Genomic DNA, 14,361 nt, shown 5'->3' on the forward strand with positions numbered 1-14,361 from the left:
AGGGAAGGCTAGAATTAACCTAATGGTGTTGGATTGGAATTGGAGGTATCAGTACTAACTTATGTTTTTAATATATCTAAATAGATGTAGAGAAATAGATACGGATGTGAAAGCATGTATGTGTTTCCGTATAAATCTGGGACAATTTGAGCACCGAAACAAATAATAGTAATAAATTATAAATCATAAAATAAGGTATGAATTGTACTGATGTGTGAGTGAATGAATGAACAAACGAATGTAGAAAGGAATAAATAATAAACAGGGCCAAAGGGTAAGCTTTTCCTTAGAGTAGAAGACTAATGAATATGAAAGGAATGATAGGATTAGAAAAAATCACTATTTGGCAATCACAACAGTAAAGATTGCTTCAGGTAAGAATTATCAATAGATGTTAAAACAATAGATCAATAGATGTTAAAATCTGAGAAACAAAATATTTAGTCTCAAAGTTATCTCCCTATGAGATACTTATTAGTTAAAAAGAGAAAAAATAGTAACCTCACAGTGGAGAAACTTGGCAAGTGATCAAAGTTATTATCACTAGTAATGAGACAAAAACGACATCATGTGTCTCCTGATACGATGCACTGAGAATGACACTTCTGTGATACTCCTGCCAAAAATGTATAACCTTAATTTAATCAAGAAACAAATCAGATAAACCCAAATTGAGGGACAGTCTACAAAAAAAATAGCCTGTACTCTTCCAAAATGTCAAGGTCACGGAAGACAAGGACTGAGGGAAATATTCTGGGAGACTAAAGAGATGACAACTAAATGCTATGTATGCCTCTGGATTAGATCCTGAATCAGCAGCACAAAGAGATGTCCTTGCTTTTAGGAAGCCAAACTGTAAAGGGTAAAGGGTATAGTGCTTTCAACATATTCTTAAAACAGTTCAGGGAGGACAAAGGTGTATGGGGAAATCTAGGCAAAGGGTACACAGGAATTCTTTGTACTATGTGTGCAACTTTTCCATAAATATGAAATTATTTCAAAGTAGGTATTTTTTAAGAACTAAGCAGAGGGCTTCCCTGGTAGCACAGTGGTTGAGAGTCTGCCTGCCGATGCAGGGGACACGGGTTCGTGCCCTGGTCCGGGAAGATCCCACATGCCGCGGAGCGGCTGGGCCCGTGAGCCATGGCCGCTGAGCCTGCGCGTCCGGAGCCTGTGCTCCGCAACGGGAGAGGCCACAACAGTGAGAGGCCCGCGTACGGCAAAAAAAAAGAAGTAAGCAGAAAGCACCAACATATCTGGTTGAGTGCTGTCTGCCAGGATATCTGTTACTGTTAGTTATGCTCTGGCTCTGCTAGCGCTCCACAGGAACCCTTTTATTCCCGCTCTCTCCCTCTTCTTTCTTCTTTTAACCTGTGTCAGATCCTGTAAATTATAACTTTATAAATTATACATATTTGTAATAAATTCAAACTATACAAAATCATACAGACTAGAAATCCCGTCCCCACCGTGACATTGCCACCAAAGTTACCACTATTAACGGGGTGGTTGTCCCATTATAAACATTCCTGGGTTCACACACTCGTACATACACAAAGGCTCCTCCTTCTAAGGCTACTAAACATGGTTGAGTATCTTTTTCTTTTTTAAACCTCATATTGCCATGACATCTTTCTCAGTAAATATATATATTTTTGCCTCATTCTTTCCCTTTTTCCCCCTCTAAATGAATGCTTCCTTTGTCTCTAAAGCTAGTTGTCAAGGGCTGATAAACCCACTTACTTTAATGGTAGAACCATTTGTAAAGACACTGGGCTATAGCTCACAGATTTGAAGGATGTCCCAAATAAAGAAGACTCCATCCGGCATTAGGACAGCACTGAAGACCTCAGTGACAGGAGTTTAGAGACCTTTTCTCTAGTGGGAGACTGTTAGGGTAACTCAGCTCCAGCCACCTCCATTTTCTGTATTTTTATACTCAAGGTTGAAATCCTCAGAAGAAAAAACATGTTTGGTCACTGATGGCCACATCTATCTGTTCCTTAACTAGTCAGCTGTCACGAGGGGAGTGAGGGCACAGAACCTGGATGTTGGCCTCTGGGCGCTTCCCAGAAAAGAAGAGCCAGCAGAGCAGTTATCCCAGTCAACCTCTTTCCAGGGCTGTTTGAACTGCTTCGCGTCTGGTGTGTTCCAGTCTGTTTAAGTCCAGCTGCCCTTCCACCACTAGAGTTAGCCTCCACTGCAGTGATTCTCAGATGTGGTCCCTACGCAAGCAGTGTCAGCGTCAGCCTGGCAACTTGTTACAAACGCAGATTCTCAAGTCCCATCCAGGACCTACTTAATCAGAAACTGGAGGCGCGGGTTCAGCACTCTGTGTCTAGGAAGTCTTCCAGATGATTCTGATACGTGCTAACATTTGAGGATCACGCTCTACTGCATAAATCTGATCATAATATTTCCCCAGTTAAAAAAATTTTAGCGGCTCAGCCATGCAGATACTCCAGAGTCCTCACTCATGACCTGAAAGTTCCTCGTGATCTCATCCCAGTGCTTATGCAGTCTTACACACACACACTCACACACACACACACACACACACACACACACACACACCCACCCACACACACACACACACACACACACACCCACACCGTCTTCACATCCTGTCATACAGAACTTTGCTGAGCTCTTTCCTGGACTACCACCTGGTAAATTTCTGCTCTTCTGTCACTTCCTCTGTGTTGCCTTCCTGGTCCCCAGTCACTCAGGGCCGTGGCTCTGTTTCCCGTGGAGTCCTAGACATTGTGTTTGTTTGTTTATCTAACCATCAGTGTACCTGTACAGCTCCCTCACCAGAGCCTGAGATCTGAACTCCTCAAGGCAGGGACTTATTTTCACTGATCCTTGTGTCTCTAGTACATGACAAACGTTATGTGCTTGGTTGAATCTGTTCTGTTTTTACTTTTTATTATGAAATTTCAAGCATACCAAAAGGTAGAGAGCATAGTAATGAGCATCCATTAATCCATCAGAATTTACCAACTTAACATTTTGCTGCATTTGCTTCCATTTTTTTCTAAGTATTCTAAAGTAAATACCTGATATTATGACATTTTGTCATTATATCTTCTTTGTATTTCAGTACAAAAACTAAAGACATTTTCCTACATTACCATTTTATCACACCTAATAAAATGGGCAATTCCCAGATATCACATAATGCCCATTCTGTGTTCAGCTTTCTTCATTTTCCCACGAGAGGTCTTTTATATCTGGTTGTTCAATCAAGGACCACACATTGCATATGAGGGTAGGCCTCTAAGGGTTTTTTTTTTTTTTTTGGCGGTACGCAGGCCTCTCACTGCTGTGGCCTCTCCCGTTGCGGAGCACAGGCTCCGGATGCGCAGGCTCAGCGGCCATGGCTCACGGGCCCAGCCGCTCACGGGCCCAGCCGCTCCGCGGCACGTCGGATCTTCCCGGACCGGGGCACGAACCCGCGTCCCCTGCATCGGCAGGCGGACTTTCAACCACTGTGCCACCAGGGAAGCCCTAAGGGTATTTTAATCATTCTAGAATAGCCCTTCTCTCTCTTTTTTTCCCCCATTATTCAATGAAGAAACTCCTGACTAATATTTCCACTCTTGTGGCATGACATTAATACCAGGGACACTACTAAGGACTTGGAATGGTCTTGAACCTTTATGTTCAGCATAATTATATGACTCCAAATCCACGATTTGCAGCCAATAAATCCTTTCCAGCACAGCCTATGTGCATAAGAAGCCAGTATCACCACAGCTAGAGAAACAGGAGAGCTACTTGGGATCTGAGCTTTGCAGCACATTTAATTAATAGCTTCTCCATTTTGTCTTCCAGAAAGTCACTGAAAGAGCTGCAGGTCATTTACAGTGACTCTCTACATTCCTGTAGGCTTGGGTCTTCAGGATTTGGTGATTTCCTTTTACCTTGCCCATTTCCTTGTGTTTTATTATATACTAGCTCTTGCCTTATCCTTCTAGGACTCCGGCCTTTGACGTAGTTTGTAGAGCACTAAAATGGCATTTTAAAGCTCTGTAACTTGCTGAGGATCTTAATTCAATTTAAATAGGAAGCACAAATTTGCATTGAGGGGTCTAGGTCTACAATTCAGAAAATTCTCTTTTTCAAGATTTTCTGTTTACAGAGAGTTCTTAAGCTTTAATTTTAGGAGACAGAGGAGGAGGAAAAAAGAGGATTTTAAAAACTTCCCTCAACAGAGTCCTAAATGCAATAATATACTCTGTTTGAGTTTAGAGCATTACAGTATGCAAATGCAGGGTTTGAATTGTCCTTCAAGCCTCTGATTGCTCTCTGTAGCTTTTGAGATTGAACTGTTAGGACTTCCAGTAATCACATGTATCAACCAAGGTGGTTGAATAAAAGTGTTCCTATAGGCTGAGTCACTTGCAGTGAGGGAACAGGTGGGGCTGGGGATGAGGCTGGTGGAGAAGAGGAGAGTTACCTGGACGAGACTGTAGAAAGTTCAGAAAGAGTACTGTGAGGTATTTTAGGAACTACGGTGCAGGAAAGGAAACCGTGTCATTAAGGTATCTCAGCTCTGGCTGCCATAACAAAATACCACAGATAGGGTGGCATCAACAACATTAATTCTCTCAGTTCTGGAGGCTAGAAAGTCCAAGATCAAGTTGCCAGCAGATTCAGTATCCGGTGAGGACCCTCTTTCTGGTTTGTGCTGATTCCACCTTCTCACTGTGTTCTCACGTGGCCTTTCCTTGGTGTGTACTCCTGGAGAGAGAGGTCTCTAGAGTCCCTTCCTCTTCTCCCAAGGGCGCTAATCCCTTCGTAGGGGCCCTACCTCTGAATGCCATCACATTGAGAGTTAGGGCTTCAACATGGATTTGGGGAGGACACCAACATTCAGTCTGTGACACATAAGCATGTGGATTTGCTGCTGCCCTGATATACTCTTAGGTATAGTAGGCTACTAAGGATACTTTCTATCTCCCAGAGTTTGCCCTGGGTAGGGAGTTTAGCCTTTGTAGATCACAGTGAACCTGTGTTGCTTTGGTCACAGTGTTCTAGGCCATCTTGCAGAGACTATTGGCTGTTTCTATAGCCAGTCAGATTGGGTTGCTTCTAAGTAACTTCTCAAACTGATATCATACTGATACCTAGAAACTGTCCTTTTTGGACACCAAGGAAATAAGACACCATTTACAATTGCAAGAGAAATGTTTCTGTTCACTTACCAGAAGGGTTTTGGTGAATTATAGGCAAGAGAGGAAAAAGTTGATTTTGAAAGGCACAGATTCCCCCTTTGATTTAGTAGTAATCTTTTCCTGACAGCATTTAATGAGAAGTCACTGTGGCCAGAGAATAATCTTATTGGGCTTTAATTAAAAGCACAAGGGGATTTGTTTGTTTTGTTTTGTTTTCACGTCTCCTTCCTATCTGTCTCCCTCTTTTTCCTCTTTCTCCCCTCATTCTTCCTCTTCGCTTCCATGTTCTCCCTACCCCTGCCCCACTCTGCCTCCTCCTCTTCATCCTTTAACATTTAAAATGTTTTTGGCTTGGCTGGTCCCTCTGGACAGAAACTGAGCTGAGCAGGATATTGATTACCAAATATGGTATTGCTGCTAAAGATGTTAGAGGAATGTGACTTGTTGTAAGCCTCCGGCCTCTGAATAAGCTGCCAAACAAATTAGGTCATTTTAACTTCTGAGCTTTTTTTTTTTTTTTTTTTTTTTAATAAAGAGCTGGAACTTTGATCTGGAACATGATGGTGGTGTTATTTTAGCTCACACAGGGAGGAGGGGTATGAAGACGGGGGTGGGGAGTAGAGGAGACTCAGTTAAGCATGTTTTAGGACCTGAGTCATGAGACCAGGTTGTGTAAGAGGCAAGCACGTTGTATGGAGCCTCGATGAACAGCTCTGGCACCTCAGTGAAGGAGCTGAGGCATAGAATGCAGACGTCCAGCCCCATTCTCTGAGACTAGAAACTCCAGAGGACCCCGACAGGTCCCAGGGTACTCTTCTCATGTTACCCATGCTGCTCACGTGGATGGGGGCTCAGGGTTATTAGGAAAGCTGCTGCTTCACAGGAAGGATGGGGGAGTTAAGTGCCAAGGAGGACACTTGGACACACTTGGAAATTGATAGCAAGTTGCTTCTGTGTGTAGTTGGATGGGGTGTGATGAGAATAAGCCAGTCCTTCCACAGCATACCTTGAAATGACAGCGGGGACTGTGCTCGTCTCCCAGCAAAGGCCACAGCTCTTCAGATCCGTATTTGGAAATATTCACTCTGTTGTTGATAGCAGCTTTGATAGAGTGAAATGCTCGTAGTGGAAGTGAATGGAAGCAAACACTGCTTCAGGGTGCTGCTTTGTCTTTTTCCCCTTATGTACATTTTTCTCAAGATTAATACTGAGGCTTCTCAAATTAAAACGAAAACTGAGACCAGTTAAAGAAAGAATTTCTTTTTATATCTCATATACCTGGCGCCCCCTTTTCACTTTTCGTCATTGGTTAGGGCTGCACCAGAGGATTCCTTTTCTTCTTGTCCACCCGCACCTGTCTGCGCCTTCAGTTGGAAATTTCACCCACTCCAGGACATCAGTGGGCCACGGCTCTGTGGCTGTAGTTGTGCCTCCCTGAGGGCCTCGCTTTCCTTCCGCTCCCCGCCCCCTAACCCCCTTATTTCTCTTATTGCCGCTCCCGTCACGTCACAGGCTCTTCCTCCCGTCTTTGGAGCTGAGCCTGAGAAGTTCAGAGTTGTTCATCCTGGTCTACAGAGTTAGAGACTCTTACTAATTTCTTGTGGAAATTGCTCTTGTCTTCAAGCTTATAAAAAGAAGAAAGGGGCTTTGGGGCGCCCAGGCCCACGTGGGTGCTAAACTGAGAACCTGTGTTCTTAAGGTACTCATTTTCAGAACTTCACTCCTTTTTCAGAACATGCCATACAAACAAACATGGTACCTAAGCCTGTTCTGAATGCACGTTTATGCATTTTTGATACTATTGTTGGGGTCCAGAATCATAGCATTGGACGTAAATATCATGAGATTATTCATTATGCTCAGTAGTAGAGGCATTCTTAAATGGTGGGAGGGTTTCAGAATAGATTTTTCTTGTCCTAAATCTTGTACTTTATAGTGTTTGTGACTTATTTTATTGAATATATTTGGTTTAGGTAAACTGCAATAATAGGGTTAAAGGTAATTGAAATTACTACCCTCTCTTAGGCCCATATAATCTGTGGTCTGTCTGTCCATGTAGCTAGTAAGCCAGCTATAACCAAAATCAGGACCATACCACATTCAAGACATTCATATGAATTTATAAGCTAACTGGAATTAAGTAACACTAGTTATATTGAAATCTTAAAACTGTTTAGTTCCTGTCTACTTAGTAACTCAGAGTACGTGTATCACCAGTATGAAAGCTCTCCAGTTAGAAAGGGACGGGAATTTTCCCCCTCTAGAGGTGATGAAACTGAGGCATTGAAGAATTAACATTGTTTTAAACACTGGTCAAAGCCTTGCCTCTTACGATTTCAGGTGTTAGACTTTTCCAGTATTACACAGGGCTTTACATTAATTCATTCTTCTTGGTAGCCATTAATTAGTTTTTAACTATGCTAGGCATTTGCTGGTCCAGATTTAAAATTTGAACCTGAACGTTTTAGTCCAAAAAGAAAAGGAATAGATGAAAAACCATGCAACTCAATTTTTAATACAGTAGACTAAATCTCCCTGACTGTGTGGACATGCTGTGTTACGGGTTTTCGTGTATTCTGTGTAAGTAGTGAGAATGAGAGCTCTTACTAACTTTTTTTTCCTGATAGGCCGGGTTTACTGGTGTGTTTATTTTGTCACCATTCCGGTTTGACTCTAAGGAAATGAAAACATCTTCCATTTGTTCTTTATTTCCAAAGGGCATCCGCTTCGATCCTGAAATTCCACAAACACTACGACTAGAGTTTGCTAAGGCAAACACGAAGATGGCCAAGAACAAACTAGTAGGGACTCCAAACCCTAGTACTCCTCTGCCCAACACTGTACCTCAGTTCATTGCCAGAGAGCCATGTAAGTTGATCTACTTTTCATTTTGGAAAAAAAAAATAAGAATTGTTCAAGTACTTTATGTGAGATTACACCATGGGACATAGAGCTGGCTGAGTGTCATTTTCCATTTGAGAAGAGACTGCCTTTTCTTGCTGTCTGAATTCCAAATACAGCAATCTTGTTCATGATTGGCTGTCCCAAAAGATGGTTCAGCTTGATCAGAACTGTAACTACAAAATTTCGTTTCAAGTGCTATAGATTTCCTTAATGTGATCTCAACCTTATGGTGAGTGTGCCCTGTTTGCCTTGGGGTTTAAATCCTTATTCGTTTCCCCATCCCCGGACCATGAGTGCTGGTTGTCAGCATTCACTTTACTTCATCTGTTGAAGAATATCAGTTCTGTGGCTTCAGGGAAATAGAATATTAAATATGAAAGAAGCAGATAATAAGAAGTTTGTTCTGTTTTTGAGAACAGTTTGGCCATAAATCTAGGAGGGAAAGTAAACATACACAAAGAATTTATATAGTAGAACGGTCAGTTCTAACAAACTAATACCAGTAAAGCTTTAAGAAAATTCGGGGCTTCCCGTTTTAAATTAATTGGGTAAAGACACTGACTAATTGCAAAACAAGTCTTTTACCCCACCTAATGAGCTTAAATTCCCTTAAATGTCCAGGCTACAATTTCTGCCTTTGAGTAACTTGAAAATGTTGTCTTAATTTTCTTTCTCAACCTCAGTCAGTAGCAGAAGTGAGGCGTGAGATGGGCTCTAGCTTTTCCTTTCAGTGCATGGCCATACGTTATTGAATACGGCAGGACATTCAAGGAATCCCAAGTGCCTTGCCGTTACTTGGAATATTTCCATCCTATCATTCTTTTTTTTTTTTTTAAACATCTTTTTTGGGGTATAATTGATTTACAATGGTGTGTTAGTTTCTGCTTTATAACAAAGTGAATCAGTTATACATATACATATGTTCCCATATCTCTTCCCTCTTGCGTCTCCTTCCCTCCCACCCTCCCAGGCGGTCACACGTCCTATCATTCTTAATCTTCTTTCTAAGCCACATGATCTTGATCTTCTCCCTGCCTTCCCTGACAATACGCTTCAACTTTTCTTATTGAAATCGAAGGGCACGTGGGTGGGTCCCCCCCCCCCCCCCCGTGTCATGTGCGTGTCAGATTTAATCGGGTTGTTGTGGAAACTACAGTCATTCTGTAGCTCAGTCACTCTTGAAAAGCTGCTGCTTATCAGTGGAAACTAATAGATAAAAGAAGAGTTTCTCCCTCGGTGTGTTCTATAGTTTTTCTATGAAGCCAGGAAATCATAATAGAGAAAAAAAATATTTTGTTCTTCCGTGTCCTAGGGGAACTTAAAACCTTTGTTTATTTGGGAAATCTAAACAAAAGTTTCATCTTATGGTACAGTTGTACTACAGGAGGACGTATGGACCTTTCTTACCAATTCTGTATTCTAAACAGCATCTAGCCCAGTGCTTTGTACATTGTATATATTTAGTAAATATTTATTAGTGATGATAAGACGATAAATTGAGTATTTTAATTTGGCTATGTGCAGAATTATTCCATTTGTATGCCTCTTCATTTCTTTCTGAAATTTCTTCTCTCTTGAAGGCATCAGAAAAGAGTATTTGTAGGATACTTTCACTTAGAAAAGACAACCTAGAGTAACTCTTTACTTAGTGAATTTGTCTGCTTCACATCTCAGAGTATTTGGACAAAATTAATTCAGACAGGAAGTGTAATGCAATACTTTTATCCTTTCAGTTTTTTATTGAATTCTTTTCTTTCTGAGAGTTTGGTTTTTGGGTTTTTTTCCCCTAAATTTGCTACAACAGCTCTGTGAAGTAGTTAGCCAGAGAGGTGATGGCCAGTTCACAGTAGGGTACATGAAAGCAAGATAGATGAACAAACTGGACACCCATAAGTCCCTGAAGTTACAGGAGAGCTTTGAACAGAGTGCAGAGCACTGCTCTGGCCGGCTCCACCTACCACCCTTCCCTGTGTACTGAACCGCTCAGAAGTGGTCAGATAGTTTCCATGTCAGGGTCAAAACTTGCCTGACTGCTCATGGCCAAACAGACTTTGAAGTTTAAAAAAAAAACAACAAAAAAAAACGCAAACACCAGTGTATTCTTGAGAAAATAAGTTGGCCTGATTTCTCTTAATATAGCTCCTTTTTATGACATAGGGGCCTTGACGGACAGCAATTATACCGTCCACTGAGATCGACCTTATCCATTACAATTACCTCTGGAAATTGTGAACTTTTCTGTCACATGTGCAAAATTGTTGTTTTCCCTGAAGCAAAACACACTGTAGTGGTTCTGTACTGGCGAATCCAATTGCATTTTGCCTATAATTGGTACTAGAGGTGGTGAGTTTAACTACCTGTCAGGAGTAGACTATGATGGAATCATAGGATTTGGGGGTTGGAAAAGGCCTGTAGCCTTCTCTCTTTCAGGCCATGAGAGAGAGGTTTTATAAATGCTTCTTTTTGTTGATGTTTTTTATATGATGGTGGCTGAAAAGTACTCATTGCCATCACTAAAGGAGGAATGTGCTAGGATTCGATTATACAAACAAATATTGACTTGAACTCTCATTTCTCAAATATTGAACTTAAATGAGCACCAGGTGTGTTAGACACTGGGGAAGAAGGGGACTGTGGTTTCTGCCTTAAAAGAGCTGTCAATCCAAGGGGTTGGTGGTGATCAAAGTTGTCAGGAAAGTTGGCCCATATAAAGGATATAAAAGAGATGCCTTGCAGCTTAGTCTAGATTGCCGCTAGTCATCTGCCTTATTTGCCGAACACCTGCTCTGTGCCAAGCATGAAAAACGAGGAAACCAGATATTGCAACTTAAAGAAAAACCTTTGACCTTGCCGTGCTCCTGTTCCCTTGCTGAAAAATGGGAATAATACCTTCCTCACATGATTGTTATGAGAGCTAAATACGATATTATAAGATTGTGTTCAAGATTAAATGGGTGTAAATATATGTAGAGTACTAGGCAAATGTAAAGGACAATCTTAATTTTTCACAAAAAAATGAGTTGCTTTTCATTCCTGATAGTTAAACGTAGGTTTTGATCTTCTGAGGTGTCATCACTGGGTGGCTATAGCCAGTTGTCTTTACAAATTAGGAGAAAAGATGAATGACATTCATATACAATCCCACGAAAGTAGTATACTTCCCTAACTAAATTCTTATTAATTTGAGCTTCTCCTTCTCTTACTCCCTCTTATGTAATAAAGAAAAATAAGTGTGCAAAAGCAGGAAGTTAAGAGATGTATAAAATTTATAAATTATATAAAATTGTGCTGGATTATACATTTGGTTATACAGGAAAATAGTGTTCTGAAGTGTAAGAACTCCGCTTTAGAGATGAATGCAGGGCGAGTCACCGTCTCTGAGTTTTTGTTTTCTTCATCTTTAAAATGATGATACTGTGTGTCAGACCACTCTGCTAATAAGCATTTTACATGAATTATCTCCTTTGATTCTCAGTAGCACTATTTTACAGGTGAAGAAGCTGAGGCATAGGAAGTTTCAGTAACTTTCTTGAGGTTTCACAAGTCATCAGGTGTTTGGGGCTGAATTGTGTCCCTCCCACCCAAATTCATATGTTGAAGTCCCAACCCCCCAGTTGGGCGTTGCCTCCAAATGTCACCATATTTGGAAATAAGGTCTTTAAAGAGGTGATTAAATTAAAATGAGGCCATTGGGGGGACCCTAATCATATGACTGGTGACCTTATAAGAAGAAAAAGAGACATAAGGGATGTGCTCACACAGAGGAGAGGCCCATGTGAGGACAGTGCAAGCCAAGGACAGAGGCCTCAGGAGAAGCCAAACCTACCGACACCTTGACCTTGGCCTTCTAGCCTCAAGAACTATGAGGAAATTAATTTCTATTGTTTAAGCCACCCGGTCTGTGGTATTCTGTTACAGCAGCCTGAGCAGTCTAATGCATCAAGCGATAGAGCCTGGATTTAATAAATTCTGACCAGTCACTTAACTAGTTTTGTAACTTTGGTCTAATGACTTAACCTCTCTGTGCCTCAGTTTTCTCAACTATAAAATGGCAATAATTGAACATACCCGTACGGTTGTGAGGATTAATTAATTGACAAATGTAAAAGTTGGAAGAGGGGCCACATAGTGAGTACTCAGTGATGGTTACTATATGCATAGAAGAATGTATGTTCGTCTCTTGTTGTGAGACCTATAGTTTTTCTGCTTTTTGTATACTCAGTATCCTAGCACCTAGAAAAATACGTGGAATGTTTTAAGATGCCACAGATTTCATTTTCTGCTTTTTCATTTGGAACTTTTAAAATTCACAGCATTAATTGGTATGATTGGGATATGATAAAATGCACATACTTCAAGTGTCTAATTTGGTAAGTTTTGTCATAATACATGTTGAATTTAATTGAATAAATGCTCTTGATCTGTTTACATTGCAGCATACCATATTCTAATGCCATTAGAAGGTGGAAGCAGCCAGTGCTCAACAGAGCCCTTAGGTCAGACAGATCCTCCCCCTTTCGATTCAGATTTATGGAGCAAATATCAAAAGGCTCTATAGAACTTGGCAGAATTCAGATTCCTGTAGTCCAGCCCTGAGGATTCTGATTCTGTGGGTCTGGTCTAGGACTTAGGCTCTGTATTTTTAAAAGTTCTTTGGGGGATTCTGATACACAATCATTTTTGAGACTCACCCGCAGAGCAAGGAATTGTAAAGTTAAGTTCCCCTCAGTACTCACTGTCCTCCCTGACCCTAGCCTCACACACATCTCCTCCCCACAAAGAAAGCCAGTGCTCTCTAAGAGTGATACTTTTATTTTATTTTTTGTATTTGGATTATCTTTTTTTTTTTTTGCGGTACGCGGGCCTCTCACTGTTGTGGCCTCTCCCGTTGCGGAGCACAGGCTCCGGACGCGCAGGCTCAGCGGCCATGGCTCACGGGCCCAGCCGCTCCGCGGCATGTGGGATCTTCCCGGACCGGGGCACGAACCCGTGTCCCCTGCATCGGCAGGCGGACTCTCAACCACTGCGCCACCAGGGAAGCCCTGGATTATCTTAATGGCTTCTTTTTTTTCTTTTGAATTTTATTTTGTAAGAGTGATACTTTTAAACACCTAGTAAGCACATAAGCCTTTGGTGAATAATCAAACCACTTCCTAGTTTTCCTGCCACACCACTGGAATTTCCCATTTGTCCGGTACTGACCCCAGCCTTCGGGAAGTGAACTTTCTGACTTATGTCTGAAGAGATCCTGTGAAAGTTCACAAAAGCCTTTAAAGTACCTGGCAAGTGCCCTCCCAGGGACAACACTCAGCAAATATGAAATCTCTTAGCCATCACCTCTGTGGCATAGGGGCCTTCCAGGGCCTGGACTGAAGCTCCCTGTGCCCAGGGAACAGAGCCAGCATGCCTGCATTTTCCAGGGTAGCGTGCACAGCATGTGCTGCTTGGAAAACCAAGGGTGTCTTTATCGTCCCCGCCCCTGCTCAGAAAGTGCACTGAGTGCCACCAGGACCGGGGGCTGTGTATCCCACACCTGCTGTCCTCAAGTGGGGTCACCTAGAAAGATGGTGACTGGGCCTGAGGAAGACCTAACCAAGCTGGGCAGAGGGAGGCAAGGGAAAGACAAAGTTGCAGGTGTTCTGTGGGGAGGAGGGCAAGACTTGTTTTTACTCTGAAAAGCAGCTCCCTTGCATTTTTGTTTTTTATGTTTCATGATGCAAATAGTTTTAGTTTTTTCTGATGGTAAAAGTACATGCTTCTGAGAGGAAAAACATTTTTAGGCAGTCCAGGAAAATATAAAGAAGAAAATAAGTCACTAAAATTCTACCACCCCAAGACAATCACCATGAACATTTTGGTGTCTGTCCTTCCATGCCTTTAGAATGAAAGTGTATCTCTGATTTTTGAATTTCAAACTCGTTAATTCACCTCTTTGTCTTTGGGACAAAGTTCTGATGCGCACTGAGATTGAACGGGCAGAAGTAATATCTGGCCCTCACAAGCCTTCACACGGTCTCTCTGTGTTGCACTTACTGTAGGGCACTATGTATTCAGGTGGCACAGATACCTTGCTAGAAACCAGAGGAGTGGTGGTAGACATGTCTACTGGGCTGTCTTTCTTAACGATCTGAGGTCTCAAGTGAGTCCAACAAGCTCCTGAACTGCTGGAATTCAGGTGGTTGATTGAATGACCCGTAGGCTTTTATTAAATGCATGGGAAGAGAGGAAACATTTATTGAGCAACTATGCCATTCCTTTAAGAACTGCGTGTAAAATA

The 14,361-nt window shown here is 41.8% G+C and overlaps 1 protein-coding gene across 2 annotated transcripts in view; it reads left to right on the forward strand.

The window, feature by feature from the left end:
- The window catches only part of RBPMS (RNA binding protein, mRNA processing factor), a 189,095-nt gene that overhangs the window by 105,507 nt on the left and 69,227 nt on the right, over window positions 1-14,361 (forward strand). For both annotated transcript variants that reach the window (XM_089903741.1, XM_022571143.2), the window contains exon 5: window positions 7,898-8,048. In XM_089903741.1, coding sequence (XP_089759867.1) covers window positions 7,898-8,048 — 151 coding nt within the window. The remainder of the gene's footprint in view (window positions 1-7,897; window positions 8,049-14,361) is intronic.

The sequence above is a fragment of the Delphinapterus leucas genome, chromosome 21 (genome assembly GCF_059928025.1).
Source record: "Delphinapterus leucas isolate spDelLeu-1000000601 "Yukka" chromosome 21, BTC_Dleu_Yukka2, whole genome shotgun sequence".
Lineage (NCBI taxonomy): Eukaryota > Metazoa > Chordata > Mammalia > Artiodactyla > Monodontidae > Delphinapterus > Delphinapterus leucas.